Source organism: Andrographis paniculata, unplaced genomic scaffold (genome assembly GCF_009805555.1).
Source record: "Andrographis paniculata isolate CXL003 unplaced genomic scaffold, ASM980555v1 Contig60END, whole genome shotgun sequence".
NCBI classification, from domain to species: Eukaryota; Viridiplantae; Streptophyta; class Magnoliopsida; order Lamiales; family Acanthaceae; genus Andrographis; species Andrographis paniculata.
This window is the reverse complement of record NW_026137596.1, coordinates 5,170,024-5,186,302: the sequence shown is the minus strand read 5'-3', so window position 1 is coordinate 5,186,302 and position 16,279 is coordinate 5,170,024. Positions and strand designations below refer to the sequence as shown.

Sequence of the window (16,279 nt, the reverse complement as noted above, 5' to 3'; positions counted from 1 at the left end):
ATTTTCTAAACCCTAATCCACCTTCCCTCCCTAATGTAAATTTAATTGTCTCTCACGCCTCCTGTCTCCCGACTCCCTCCAAACCCTACGCCAATCCGATTTGTTGATTTGTTTCCAGGTAGGGCAACTTGTGCGTCTCTTTTTACGCTTTCAAAGATCTCGATCTCGTGCATTTTTTATTTTTTTGTTTTGTGAAATTTTATCTGGGTTGCAATGAATAGTTTTGCTCGATATTGCGGATGTACTTTTTTTTTTTTTTTTTATTCGTCTTTGTAACTTTATTTACTTACTTATTTTTCTGTAATTTTGGTGGGTGAATGTAAAGAAAAATAAACATTCCTGGTGTGTAATTTTCTTATTGATATTGTAGCAAAAGATTGTGGATTTGTTGATGTTGGTTTGCAATTGTTTGTCGGGTGTAGAAATTTTCATTTTTATTGTTCCGTTGCTGTTATTGTTTGTATAAACACTAAGTCTCGTGCTACGGTTCTATTTGCTTTAGGAATATGAATTAGAAAATTTCATGGTACTGTTCGATGTTGTGATCTCAAAGAGTAAATTGTTTAATTGCTGATCTTTATTCTTTTCAGATCAGTATTGTTAGGAGTAGGCTATGAATTACTTTATTTTAGATTTTGTAATTAGCTTTTTGAAGTGGTTGCTATCTCAAGATGTTTCTAAGTTAGTTTAGTTATTGCATTATAATGAAAGAAATCTACTGTTTTAAACTTAGATATAAGATGCTGTTTTTTTTATCTAATTGAAAAACATAAGAAATAGTTGACTACTCATGTATTGAATGCTTCATGTATACCATTGCTCAGAAGTTTGAAATTCTAATGTTAATTGTTTTTGTCGAAGTTGAATTTGAAATTTCCAAGCAATTCCATTCTGATTTCAATGGCTTGGTTTTCGATTTGATATTGTACCAATTTGAATGCATAATATACCTTTTTGATTAGGCTTATTGGGTATTAGATATTGGCTGATGTATCAAAGTATGTGTACATGTAGTTTAGAGTTTAGACTATTTAGAACTTTTGTAATCAAATAATTTGTGTACAACACTTGCAAATACATAGGCCACTTTTATTATGAATAAGTAGGTGGATAGTTATTAGCTTCTATCACATGTCTAATTTAATATGTTAACTTATTAATAATAAATTTTTATGTGGGATTATTAATCTAATCCATTATTTAGAGATAGATAATAGAATGATCCTTTAATTAGTCTTAAAACCTACCCTGAAGTGTTTTGACACATTCTAGTCGACTGAGTTGTGTTTGTTTGTAGATTTTAGTTTTTTAGTTTGGATTATGAAAAGTAAAAAGTTAAATTTGAATAGTTGTTTGATGTGATATAAATAGAGGTTGATGTGATGTATTAGTTGTAAAATAAATTTGTAGTATAATACTCCCTCCGTCCGTCTCTAAGGGTCACATTTATCTTTTGCGTCATTGTACTTAATATTAAAAATATTCTTATATTTGTATAATTTTTTGTATAAATGTCATTCTATTAGTATTATAAGGCACTAGTGAAAGTATTTTTGCAATTTTTTTTTTTTAATTTGTACTACGTTTTGACATAATGAATATTCAAAAATCAACACGCAAAAAGTAAATAGGACCCTTAGAGCCGGACGGAGGTAGTATAAAAAAAGAAAAATAATTATTTGATGTGATATTTTTTAAGAAAAAAAAAGTTTGAATAGTAAAAACCTGAAATAAAATCCACAAAAGAACACAACCTCTATTGTTTGCGTGAGGCCAGTGCTGAAATTTAGTTAAAATTATTTTAATGTTTTGCGAGTTTTTGCTACAATCAGTGAATTCATATTAGTTGCTGTTTTGTAGAGATGGGGCGTGTGCGTACCAAGACAGTAAAGAAGTCATCCCGACAGGTGATCGAGAGGTACTACTCCAAAATGACCCTTGATTTTCACACAAACAAGAAAATCCTCGAGGAAGTAGCCATCATTCCATCAAAGCGTCTCCGTAACAAGATTGCTGGTTTCTCGACGCATCTGATGAAACGGATCCAGAAGGGTCCAGTCCGCGGCATCTCATTGAAGTTGCAGGAGGAGGAGCGCGAGAGGCGCATGGACTTTGTCCCAGATGAGTCGGCCATAAGAACCGATCTCATTGAGGTTGACAATGAGACCATTGAGATGCTTACAACCCTCGGAATGGCAGACCTTCCGGGAGTCGTGAAGCAGACCACTGAACAGGCTGCGGCCCCGGCTGCTCCGGCCTATGGCCGCGGCGGAGGTGGCTTCGGAAGAAGGTACTGAGATTGGTAAAAATGTTTTTTTGGTTTTCAAGTGTCTTTAGTTCTATCAATATGTGACTATACTGAAACTTGTTATGTTTTACAACATTATGGATTTGTTGTTTTCTTGACTCAATTAGTTGTAATTTTGCAACAAAATTGGTTCTTTTTACTATTTAGGATTGATTGCCATTAAAGATGATTGGTTTTGAGATTATTTTGCAATTTTACCAAATTCTTATTAGATGGTACATTGTTATTTGTGTATACAAATGTTCTTTCAATATGGATGGCAAATTGAAAACATGCTCTTATGAATTCCGATAAAAAAAAAAAAGAAAAAAAATTGCTTCTGTTTGTTTTTGTAGTGCTATGATATGATATGATATGGTAGGTGCCAATCGGTCTAGAGCTGTTAACGAACCGAACCGAGCCAAATTTGAAATGTTCGTTAACATTCGCGAATAAAGCCCGTGTTCGTTCGTTAAGCTTTCGAATTCGTTCGTAGTGTTCGGGCTTAGCTCATTAAGAATTTTTATTGTTTGAGCTCGTGTTTGTGTTCGGCTCGATTAAGTTCGTTTGTCTCATTTGTTTTAATTTATATATAAATTAAAAAAAAATTAAAATTATTTTATTTATGTACTTTAAATTAATGTTTTATTTATTTATAAATTATAATTTTATATGTATATATAATGTTTATAATAAATATGTTATTTAAATGAATATTCGTGAACAAAGTTCAAGCTCGCTCGTTAACTAAACGAATTTGTTTATATTGTTAGGCTTGTTAACGTTTGCGAACGAATTTTAATCGAATCGAGTTGAGCCGGATGAGTTGTTCAGTTCGGTTAACAACTCTAATCGGTCCTAACCTGAATTTTTTGGATCATAAACCAGTTCCATTTGGACCCAATATTCTGGAATTTGTTTGTTTATACCATAGCATATTAATTATCACTGCTATGGTTATAAATGATATCTTACTACTACACTACATGATCATGTCTTAATAAAAGTGAAAATGAAAAACAAGTACAGCCATACATGAGGCAACTATTACTGCATTAAAAAGAAAAAAAGAAAAACAGAAAAAAGATTAGTCAATCATTTATACTTGTGAAATTTTTGTTTTGATTTTATTATTCTAAAAATTTTTTTTCCCAAAAATATCAAATCAAATATATATTTTTTATTTACTATATTATACTAAAATTTAATTTTACATTCAAAATATCACATCAATACATATTTATATCACATCAAACAACTATTTCAATTCAAAATTTTACTATTCAAAATCAAAATTGAAAACCAAAACCCCACGAATAAGCAAACCCAAAATGATTATAAGAACAACAGATTATTAGGCTATGTATTATTTTTGAAAAAAAAAACATTTATTTTCCGGGTGTATTTTTAGTTCAATTTTAATTTATAACTAGTTTTCATTTAAAAAAAAGAAAAGAAAATTAATCTATAATAAAATAATTTAAATCATATTGAGATAATGATTAGTCGTTAACCCAAGAGATCTGGTCTATGAGATTAGTCATTGACACAAGTAGATTATAAAATACAAAAATTAAAACTTACAAACAATCTTCGGTACTCCTTAATGCAATATGATATTAAATAAATACTACAAGTGGAAATTAAATCTTTAAAATTATCTAACTACAATACTTACTTTTGTTTTTTTTATAATACAATTTTCTGTTCTTCAGTTTTTTCATCACTCTATGCAACTTCTATGGCTTTTTTGTTATTTTTCTTAGTTGTGGCACACTCAGTGCACATGCCCGTATCTATTACACCCATAGCATCTCATGTCATATGATATGACTATTTTATTCATCACCTTAACCATTTTCGAAACATCGACCTTATGGACAACATGCTTCGCATAAGTACTAATCTTTTTAAATGTTCTATGCAAGAGGCCTCTTATTTGTTCAAGTTGTGTTCAGAGTGCAGTTTCAAATTCCTGTTGCTTTAGTTGTCTGGCCTTTTTATCATGGCTTATTCAAATTATACTTTTTGTAATGATGCAGAGCTCTTTGTCACTATTTTCATCAACTATAGTTTCTGATGTGAAGATCACCTAAAATTGAGTTTTAAATGTCAATCGATTCATTTAGTAGGTTTTCAAGATTTAAATCAACTCATTTAAAGACATAGTGTTTGTCTTTTTTAACTCTACAAATGTTGTGATGTTTTGTGCAATTTTTTTCAGACGCTGTCCTCATCAATTTTAATACCAACTTTCTTTAAAAATCTCATATATAAGAACTTTCGATCTAAAGTCACTCATTCTTATTTTATCAACTTATCATTTAGATATCTCAAGCCAACATCACTCGTACTTGTATTATCAATTGTTATAGTAAAAATATTCTTAATCTTCCATACTACCAAAAAATCTTCAATTTTCTTTCTAATTGCATAACTCCGAGTGAGCAAGAATTAAAGAGAAATTCAACTTCTTTTGTGCAAATGTCAATCATCATCAATAAAATGCACAATTAATGACATATAGCTCATATTTTGACAAGATGTCCAAATATGTCAAACACTACCCTTGTAATTCTTGAAAAAACTCTCAAACTTCAACTTCTCATATTCAAATATCTTAATGCAATTCTTAACAAGTGTTTTTCGTGATGAATTTGTTAATCGAGGTTGAATGACACTCATAGAATCACAAAATTCTTCTAATTCTACCATTCCAAAAGACATCTCATCAACAATAATTAATTTTGCATGAATTTTACGACATTCTTGTTGATTAAATGTCAAAATAGAATTAACAACAATGGATTAGTTTTTTTTTTTTTGTTGATAATGCATTGTTGTTTATTTTAACTTTTTTATCCATACGGTCCTCATATTCAACTTTATTCATAATTATCTTGCAACTTTTCAAATGATTCAACGTAGCACTGATATTTGTTTTTAACTTACATTTGCATGTAATCAATGAAAATAAATGATTGCATTTTACTTCATCTCCCGATTCAGTGTTATAAAATTATCCATGTAATAGATCTAGATTTTTTTAACCTTAGGAGTAGGACAATAATCTATTGCTTGAGTTTGAAGAACTTTTTATTGTGACTAAGATTACTCTTTCTTATATACCGTCGAATTAAATCACCATCCTTTCATAGGAAATTTCTAATAACTGACTCAACCCGTTTATAGAATATCTAATAGGACCATCATCTGTTTTTGAACTTGCCGACTCCAAAATACGTATTAATCAAAATATGGTACATTAATTGTTAAGTAATGATTCAAGAATCAAATTTCTAATTAGCAATTGCAAAGAACTAAAATACATTAAAAAAAGAAACATTTTTTTTAAAAATTATATTTTAACAAGCAATTGTAAACAACACAATTACAATAATTGAATAAAAACCTAAGTATCGAAAAGTAGTCCGACTTCAATTTATTTCACATTAGCTACTTAAAACAGAATGCCAAAAGAAACACAAATAAATAACATGATTACCCATTAATTAACAAAAATTGAACCCAATAATAGAAGAAGAATAAACAACTAGCAAGTTGAACAAAGAAATAAGTCTCGTTAGGGATTATTTGGTAGAGTGGGGTTGGACTTGTAAGAATGAGTTTTTGTCTCTATCCATAAGTAGAAGAAAAAAAATATATAATGGATATTTATTATTATTATTATTATTAATTTTTTTGTTTTTTGTTTTTTTGTCTATATTTGTATTCTTAGTTTTAACAATTCTATTATTAAAAAATTAATTGAACCTAAAATATTATTTTTATACTATCAATTTATTTTTCAAAGTGACATAAAAATTTATTTAAATTAAATGTTTTATTTAAATAATATTTTTAAGTATTATACTCCCTCCGTCCCACATAATTTGTCCCTATTTTTTATTTTCGTCCGTCTCACATAACTTGTTATTTCTATTTTTGAAAATATAATTATGCACTTTAATTGTATTTTAAATTTTAAATTTTATAATTTTCTTAATTTTAATTAAACTATTTACTTATTTTAATCTTAATCTATAATTATTTTTACTAAATAATTATTATTTTTACTAATACACTTCTTAATTAATTACTAATTATACTTTACCTAAATTTCTGTGTCTAATACACCCATATTACATGGGACGGAGGGAGAATATATTATCTCCGCCCTACTTAAATTGTTCTATTTTATTTAGGTACATTGTGTTATTAATAAATGATTAAGAAGTGTAATAAAAATAATTATAATTTAATAAAAATAAATATAAATTAATATTAAAATGATTAAATAGTTTAATTAAAATAAAAAATTATAAATTAAAAATTTTAAAATGTATAATTATATTTAAAAAAAATAAATAAATTATGTAGAACGAAAATAAAAAGTGGATAAATTAGTGGAATGAATGAAGTACTCCCTCCGTCCCAAACACCGTGCAACATTTGTGTTTGACATGAGAATTTAGGTGGGTATAGTAAATTGAGATAATTTGGATATTAAGTGACGTGATTGGAGATAGAAATGATTATTTATTTTTTTATTTGACTGGTGTGATGCGATAAAGTAAAATATATATTAATATATGTATATAAATATTATTAATTATTTTTAAATTTAAAAATATTGCAATAAATTTGAAAAAAATAAAATATTGCAGATGTTTGAGACAGAGGGAGTAGTAAATATATATTGTCATCATAAACATATACATATACATATTATTTTCTTATTTAAAATAAAAAACTAACGCGCCCGCGAAAAAAAAAAAAACAGAAAATATTGAAATATTGAAACTATAATGAAACGAAAACAAGCCCTACTAAATTTCGAGTTACACGGAAGTTAAGGGGCTCAATTGTAATTGTAGAAATTTAGATCCCAAAAATCAATCCCAATATATTACTCCATTGTTTTAGCTTTTCTTCTTACATCGAATCCAAGCCCTAAGCCAATTCAATCGTGCGATAACGGGAAGAGGAACCATTTTTGTCTCTGCAGATCGGAGCCGCGCTTGTAAAATAATTCCAAGAAAGTTGAAGTTGCGGGCTCAGAGGAGAGGAGAAGCATGTACCATCCGACCAGAGGTGGAGTTCGCGGTGGCCGTGATCGTAAGCCCTTCATCTACTGTCTGTCTATTTCACCCAAATTAAAGGTTTTCTAGCGAATTCGGTTAGAAATTTGTTTTTTCTTTTTGCGATGTGCGTCGCGAATCAGTCGTCTGATTGATTGCTCTCTGGATGCTTTTCATCCATTTGAAAAATTAATTGATTTTGTGGGTTTAAATTACTTGTGGAGGTGTTCGAATTTTCCAAACATATATAAAATACCTATGTACTGATATTAGGAGCGGGAATTATGGAACTGTGTTTGGTAGGGGACGAAACCTTGAAAGGAAGGAGTCCAAGGTGGAATAAATGAAATATGCAACCTGAGTTGTTCAGGTTTTTCAAATACAAATTGTGATTGGAAGTGATGTCGGTGTTTGTTCATATGAAATGTGTTTGTTAATTATCTACTAATGTATGTTTTGTATGCTATCCCATAGTTTAATAACTAGCATGGAGATGTTACCTCTTATTTCTCTACTTAATATGTAAGGATTCTGACTTTAGGGTTGCAGGATTAACTACAATGTTTATGCGGGCAGCCTCCATATATTTCACACCAGTGTCAGCTAGTGTCTTTCAATTGAAGTGATAATATTTGTCTTCTTTTAACACGAGGGTGAATTGAATGTTTTTAATATAGCAAGCACTATAGTATGTGTGGTGTGGAATTAAAAGTCTAGGCCAAAAAGCACTAGAAAATGTGTATGATAAATAACAAGCCACAGATGAAATTATTCATCAAAGGGGTTTTGTTAAGTCGTCTTTCCAGACCCTGTCCACACAGTAACTTATATTGTATGCATTCCCAACTTCCAGCATTATCTTCTTTTTTATTATTACCTCTCTTTCTCATTTTTCTTTTCTTTAAAACTTTTTGAGTGATTCATTTTTATTTATCTATTTTCCAGTTGAGCTTGAGTCTGTAGTGATCAATCGATTTTGAATGTGCAGAGTTTAACTGGGATGATGTAAAAGTTGATAAACATCGGGAAAACTATTTAGGCCACAGTATTAAGGCACCTGTTGGAAGATGGCAGAAAGGTAAATTCAACACCCTTCTCTTTGTGCTTGTTTGTGCTTGATCGAATTGTGAATATTTTCATTGTTTCTAATTGTTCAAGTCAGAATATTAAGTGTATATAACTAAATATGTGGGGATTATGCATGGACAGTTGATTACAGTAACTAATGACCATCCTGTGATATCTTCTCATTACCTTGTCCAGTTGTCCCTACCTCAGATGCCAGCCATTGGGCATCATGGTATGCGTGATGGCATATTCACGTATGTATATGTGGACCAGCTTTGCAGTTTAGTATTCGTTGAATATGAGATTTTTAGATAACCCTTTCATATTCATTTCTTTTAGAGGTTTATGGATATTTCTGTCAATACTCTTGTTTGTATCATCATCAAGACCGATTCAGATTACAAAAGATATAATAATACTACTTTAACCACTCTTTACTGTATGCCCAAAGTTGCAATATTTGAGCATCTAGGTGTCACTATAACTGCATTGAACCTTGGTAGCCCTCATGGATTTCTTCCGCTGAACAGTTTGAATTGTAGACTGAGCTCTTAGAAAATTCATGCCCTGACCGCTTTAGAAACTAGAGATATATGTTTTAGCATTTAGTAGCTCTACAAGGTGTGGGTTAGAAACACCAATTTTCTGAATTGCTGAATGTTTCTAAGTACCAACTACTTTGAAATTTGAATAGTGCTAAACACAACCACTTTAGCATAGCAATATTTAACCTTACTAACTTCACCGATGGTTGGATGAGTCTTTACTTGATTCAGCTATATTTAGCTTAGTATACTTACGAGTTGGGTGAAACTGGAAGATTCTACAATTAAACTACTTCAATGGGTACCAAAAGAGGGGCATCCAGAGTGGCAGTAGCAGATAGAAACAAGGGCATCTTTCTTTGATAGAGGCTCTATGACTATGGGCATCTTTCTTTCAAGTGTTGGCTTCAGCTTTTAGCCAAAGTTACATTTGAACCACAAACACTTAAGTTTGATGCTATTGCTAAATATTGTAGAATTGAAGTAATTGTTGAAGTCTAAAACCAGTTGGAAGCCATAATAAGCTAATGAACTTGATTGAAGATCCAAGTTGAAGTTTATCAACTGAGCTTTACATGAAAAGATGATCATTCTGAAACACTATGTCTATAAAAAATTAGAATGGATTCTTTTCGCTTATTAATTATCTTATAAACTAGAGTGTGGTTGTTTGTGTTCTGGGGTGTTATGGATTAGAACATTTTTGAATGAAAAATAAGTTTTGGATGTGTTGTATTTAATGTAAACATTAAAATATATATTTAACTAGGTCTGTTGAAAAATGTGAGAAATGAAATCTGAAACACAAACACATCTTAGCCTGTTAACAATCGATACAAAAAAAATTTAACTAGTCATTTAGAACTAGTGTCGAATGAATTTACACACTTCAATATTGGGGGATGGGTCTTTCCTGGGTTACTTTTCATATTGTAAGTTGTAACCAAGGATTAGAAAACTCCTATGAGTACTGAGAATCCTAAGTTCAGCTTTCTTCCTCCACTTATCTTCACTTTTATAGAACGCACTATCCCTCTGTCCAGAAAGAGAAGCAAAAATGTTTCAGATATTCCCATATCACTCATACCTCGCAGCTTCATCTTTTGTTTTCAACTGCTCTCATTCTTGTTCCCAATTTTGATTGGCATCCCCTGTAACACTCGATTCAACCCATTTTAGTTCTTCTTGGACATTCTTGACCAAAGTTCGCTTGTAGGTGAGTAGGCAGTGGAAGCAGCCATTTATCTTGGACTGTGCATTTCTCTATTCTTCCCTTAATTGGATATCTTTATGTAAGAATCCTTCATTGGATATCTTTATCTTTAAGATGCTGCAGAGCAATACTATGAGTAATTATAGGTCAGTGATCGAAGTTTGAATTTAGCTATGAGAGGTTCCTTGACATGTTTACATATGATGGCTGAAGGTGTCATTTGAGAGTTGGTAGAGCTATCATACTCTTGTGTCGCTTCTTATTACTATCAGGTTACGAGTTCCTTGTTCTTTAGCATCTTTGCTTGCCTTACTGGTTTACCAATGGCTTAGGTAGGGGTGATAATTGATCTTTGCTCACCCACGTTTGGTTGCATAACCATACCAAGGATTTTATTGATTATATTTATCCTAGTATTTTAACATTTCCCCATCTATTGGGTATCGGGTATCTGCATTCAAGAGGAATATTCAAGTGTCAGCCTTTGGTTTTCCTTTATTGGTGTCTGGTTAGTACTTGTTATGTAGTTAGATCCACCAAAACTTACGAGTTGTCATCCTCTGGCTAAAACTTTAACCCCACTTTCTGAGCAACATTACATTAGTACCCACCTTGGTTTAGTTTGGATGGGAGCAATTGGATAGAAAAGAAATCAAAAGAAAACTAAATTGATTATTTTTTTTCTACTTCTATATAGATGAATGATTTTGAAAGGAAAATTTTCTTCTTAGTTTCCTCGAAAAAAGACTTCCCACTTTTGGGAGGGAATTGTTTTCCTTTGTTTTCTCAACTCCTAAACTAGTCATTATCAAGGGCTTAATCATTCTAAGCCAGTGTGCAATCAAGACTTGTAAAATTATATACCGAACAGAGGCCCACTTAATTCAAAGCAATTATCTTTCTTTCTCACTCTCTTTATTTTGGAAAGCAAACTTAGCATCAGATCTACTCAAAAATTCTTGCAGGGAAAGACCTCCACTGGTACAATCGTGACAAAAAATCTGATGGTCCAAATTCTGAGGCCATGAAAGAAGAGATCCGAAGGATCAAGGAAGAAGAAGAGCAAGCAATGAGGGAAGCTCTCGGCCTAGCTCCAAAGCGTGCTACAAAGTCCACCGGTAATCGACTGGATAAACATGAATTCGCTGAACTTACAAAGCGTGGGTCTACTGCAGAAGACTTGGGAGCTGGTCACGCTGAAGCAGCTCGGGTTCAAGGACTCGGTTTTGCGAAGTAAGAACTTATCCATAGATGAACATATGATATAATACACCTTATGACACATCTGGAGTTTGATGATGCAGCAGTTAGTTGTTTTTATGTAAAAAAAACATTCTTGGCTGTCTGCAGGGGGCCTCATCCTCCAGAAGAATCAAGTCTGCCTGCGGTTCTGAATACCGAATCAGTCAACAAGGCAAACATCCCAATTCCATCATCCTCGTCCGTGAAGAACGAACAAGATGATTCGGAAGATGAGAGTAGCAAAAAGAAGAGGAAGCGCGAGGAGAGGAAACTGGAAAAGCGCAAGGAGAAGAAACGGGACAAAGACAGGCATGAGGAGCGGCGTTCTCGCGATTCTGATGACAGGAGGAAGCACAAGAAACACATGGATAAGAGAAGACATGATTCGGAGTGATTGATTGATTGATTCCTATAATAAATCATGTCCGGATGGTTACAACTCTCGTATGTCTCCTCCTATTTGTATTTGTAAGTCTAAATGCTTAATTGTCTTGTGCTGCTATATTGAGGTGGGGTATTATTACAGCGCTGAACCACTTTTTACCATTTGTGAAACTTCGGTGTGTTTACTTGTCAGATTTACATCTGATTTTACTACTTTGATTTTTTTTTTTTTTCAAAAAATATTGAATCAAACATCCAATTTTTATTTATTTTATTACACTAAAAATTAATTTTATATAAAAATATTACATAAACACATATTTATATCACATCAAACAATTATTTCAATTCAAAATTTTACTATTTAAAATCAAAACTAGAACCACATTCATTGAAGTAAGTTTTGTGGCCTTCTAACGAATGTGATGGAAACCTAAAAAAAAAAAAAAAAAAAAACTTTTGATGTGTGTTGAATTTTGGGTTTGAATTGCAATTTAAATTGCAAACTTATTCACCCGTGTACCAATGAAGAATTGGCGTTTCTCTTTTTTCCCTTTTTATTTTATTTTATTTTTATTATTATTTTTTTTAAAACACAATTTTCACTGAAAAAATATACTCATTCTCTCAAATGAAGTATTTTTATAATTTTTGCATAATTTATACTATAATTTTTGATAAAATAATTAATATTCAAATTTAAAGATAGTATCGTAGAACTTAGATTTTATTAAGATGTAATATCTAATGAAAAGACATTAATGAAGTATTTTTACAATTTTTTTTAATTTATATTATATTTTGAAATAATAATTAATATTTAAATATTAATACGCAAGAAGTTTTATATTTCAATAAAATATATACGATATGAATATCATTAATAAAATTTTATACAATACAAATAAACAAAAAATATATTTATTTTTTCATTATTGCCATAAATTAATTTTATAAAAAATATTAAGAATTTTAAAAATAGATAAAAAAATTTGTTAACTGAGGGAATATATAGAAATAGAGGGATTTTGAACAGATAAGAAGTTAAAATCTTTTTAATTAAATTGATTTATATTTGTTAAATTGTAAAAGATTGATAAATTTCCAAAAAATAAAAAAATAAAAAAAAATCATCTATTGTCGGACAAAGAAAAAGAAAAAAATGGTGATTTGTGAGGGGACTGAGTGAGTATTATCTACTATTGTAAACTAATTTTGGTTGTGAGCAATGAGGAATGGTAAAAAAACTTTAAAAACAATGGTGTGTTTGTTTTGTGAGATAATTTGAATGAATATTTTTTTTTTTTTATGTGAAGTATGAGAATTGTGTAAAAAATATAAAAAATAATGAATGCATGTGATATATTAATATTCGAGCATACAAATAATTTTCATGCAACTCCAATATCACTACAAAAAAGTACTCCCTCCGTCCATTTACAAGGTTTACATTTACTTTTGGCGCAGTATTTAAGAAATAATAATATTTTAATTACAGTGAATAGTTAAAAGTAATGTAATGACATTTTTGCCCTTATTTTTTTGTGTAAAAGTAATGGTGTGATGTAAAGTAAGGGTATTTGTGGAAAAAAGTAGTGTATTTAACGAAATGTTAACTTTGTAATTGGACGTCCCAAAATAGAAATACGTAAACATTGTAAGTGGACGAAGGGAGTATCTAATTAGCTACATTATTTTTAACTATGAAATAGTTTTGTAGTTAAAACATGTTAATCAGCTACAAAAATTAATTTAATCGCTAAAAATAAATTATGTACTAAAAAATTAATTTTGTCGCTAAAATTTTTTTTGTTAGAAAATTCTATCTTCATAGAAAAAGGGTTTTAGCTACAAATTAATTTTCATTGCTAAAATAATTTGACTAAAAAAATTATACATATTTTGTTGCTAAAATTTTTTGTTATAAATTTTACTTTTATAGCAAAAGAACTTTAGCTACGAAATCATATTTTGGTAACTATATCTCTTTTTTTAACTTTCATTACAAAAAGTTTATTTTTTGTTACAAAAGTCATATTTGTCGTAAAAAACCTTTACTAATGCGGTATAGACAATGAAATGAGTTTCATTGCAAAAATATTTTTTCTATGAATTATTTATTACATTTTGCTACGAAATTTTGTTTTAGCTAACTTTCAACTTTTTTTTTTGGTACAGTATACAAAATACCTTTCTTTCCTCTGTTGGCTCAAACAACTAATCACAAAAAAGTAAAAATCAAGTAGGTTGTGGAAAAAGTCATTAAAAACAAATATGAAATAATATGTTAATATAACTCCACAATTCCATCTTCACAAAGAGAAAATCCTTTGATTCAAGTAAAAAACTAGGTTCCCAAATTTTGTTATGCATATGCTTGTTGTAACAATAATCAAGATTGTTAAACAACAAATTACAGAATAAACATATATGAAGACATACTATATATCCCGTAAGGGATAGCCTAGCGTGACTTTTCCGTCGGGCCTGATTTGCAGGGTATTAGGTTCGGCCGGGTATAAAGTATATTATAGGATAGCCAATAAATATATCGGACAATCGGAGATTAGTCCTTAATTCCATAAGTTCATTTAAAATCAATCCACATTACAAGTTAATTAGATTGCACTCCATTCTTTTTCATTGCACTCCATTTTCACTATAAATTCATCTCGATTTAACCTCCACTCATGAATCGTTAAATTTTATGCGAAATTGGAGGTGAAATTTGATTATAATAAATCAAAATTTTTGATTCGATTGTATTCCCCAACCCCAATTTCACCCCAAATTGATTGTATTTTCCTAACCCCATCACAGAAACTCACAATCAATAGTCTCGGCCCCTCTTTCTCTATCTCACTCTCTCTCGTTCTCTCCCAAATCTCACCCCAATTGATTGTTTTGCCTACCGAACGTGACTTTCATTGAAGCCTTTATGGTTCTCCTCAATACTTTTTAATTTTTTTTGTGTAATATTGTCTATCTCCGCTTCAATCTATCATCAAGTAATTCATATTTATTTTGCTTAATTTGGTGTCGATTTATTTGAAAGAACCTTGGTTGCTTACTTAAACTGTGATATTGAGTTTTTACTAGTGTTATTGATTTTGCTCGAATTTCATTTGTATTCTCTTCATCAATCAATTAAGGTATTCTTTTTTATTGTGCTTAAATTGAAGTTGTAATTTATCGCCCTATATGATACACAACTATAGTCGTCATACGAGCTCTCTTCATTTGGGGTTGAAGTGCAATCAAATTTGTTGAAGTCCTCTGTGTTAGTTATTGGCACCGGCGTCTTGGATTTACTTGCCCCGCTTTACCTTGTAACATGTGGTGTTGGTGTGCGTAGATAATTTAAGAAAAAAAAAAAAACAAAAAAAGCAAAAATTAAATATGTTGACTTTAATATAACTATAATTATTTAAATCTCTAAAAAAAAAATAAATTAGCAAAATTAAATAAATTAATAAACAATATCTATTACATTAATTCATAAACTCTCATAATATATAAAAACAATTAAAAAAGTATATATCAGCAAAATCTTACATAAACATCTAGCTCATCTAACAATTCTATAAAGAAAAAGAAAATGTTAAATACGTTAATTGATACAAATATGATTATTTTATTTAAATTTTTTAAATTATTAGTTAATAAAATTAAATAATAAATAAATAATAACTCCTGCATTGATTAACAAGCCTTCTTAATATATAACAAAAAAAAAGCAAAAAATACATTAAAAATAACTTTACTAAACAAATATCACATATTACTAACTCCTATTTGAGCAAAAAAAAAGAAAAATGTTAATTATGAGTGTAGTACTAAAATACTAAATACTAATTTATGGAATATTTTGTAGAAAAATATATTTGTTCTCTCCGTCAAATTTACTCATTTTCCTTTTTTGTCTGCCCCTAAATTTACCCAATTATTAATTTTAACAAAAATCTTTATTACATTCTTTCTCCACTTTCTTTAATTTAACTAAAATTTAAAAAATACTTTCACCTGTCTTTTTATTTTTTTCATTTTTTAAATAGTTTAAATAGTAAATTTTGAATTGCAATCGATGTTTAATATGATATAAATAGGTTGATATGTGCTATATTAAATAAAAATTTTGTTATATTTTGGGCGATTTGTGGGTATGAATTGCGAATATATATGCTCCTAGTGATATTCTTTTGGGTTGTTACTAAACATTCAGGAGTTGACAATTTTTGGGCATATTTGGGAGAAAAGCATACTGCACCAAGGCCTTAGGCGTGATGTTTGGAGTGAATTTGTGAGACTTGATTTTAGTTGAATTTGGTGTTCATCGATGTTGGGTATTTTTAATTCTTCTAATTTATGAGTTTATAAATTTTAAATTGATTATTGTGCGCGTATTGATTTGAGATTTTATAGCTACATTAGAGATTGACACCCGTAATTGTGTAATATT

The 16,279-nt window shown here is 29.9% G+C and overlaps 2 protein-coding genes across 3 annotated transcripts; both read left to right on the top strand.

Annotated features, from left to right (window-relative positions):
* Window positions 1–2,487, top strand: LOC127259249 (40S ribosomal protein S17). 2 transcript variants are annotated; one of them, XM_051286444.1, is made up of 2 exons: window positions 1–118; window positions 1,861–2,487. In XM_051286444.1, exon 2 carries the CDS (start codon window positions 1,863–1,865, stop codon window positions 2,295–2,297), a length of 435 nt encoding a protein of 144 aa, XP_051142401.1. In that variant the 5' UTR covers window positions 1–118; window positions 1,861–1,862; the 3' UTR covers window positions 2,298–2,487. The 2 variants fall into 2 exon arrangements, with proteins under 2 accessions (XP_051142401.1, XP_051142402.1); XM_051286445.1 differs by having other exon boundaries at window positions 108–130.
* A 4,721-nt stretch (window positions 2,488–7,208) lies between these two features.
* On the top strand, window positions 7,209–12,012 carry LOC127260125 (uncharacterized). Its single transcript, XM_051287804.1, has 4 exons — window positions 7,209–7,405; window positions 8,357–8,446; window positions 11,160–11,427; window positions 11,545–12,012. The coding sequence occupies exons 1-4, from the start codon at window positions 7,363–7,365 to the stop codon at window positions 11,828–11,830; spliced, it is 687 nt and encodes a 228-aa protein (XP_051143761.1). The 5' UTR covers window positions 7,209–7,362; the 3' UTR covers window positions 11,831–12,012.
* Window positions 12,013–16,279: the final 4,267 nt, after the last annotated feature.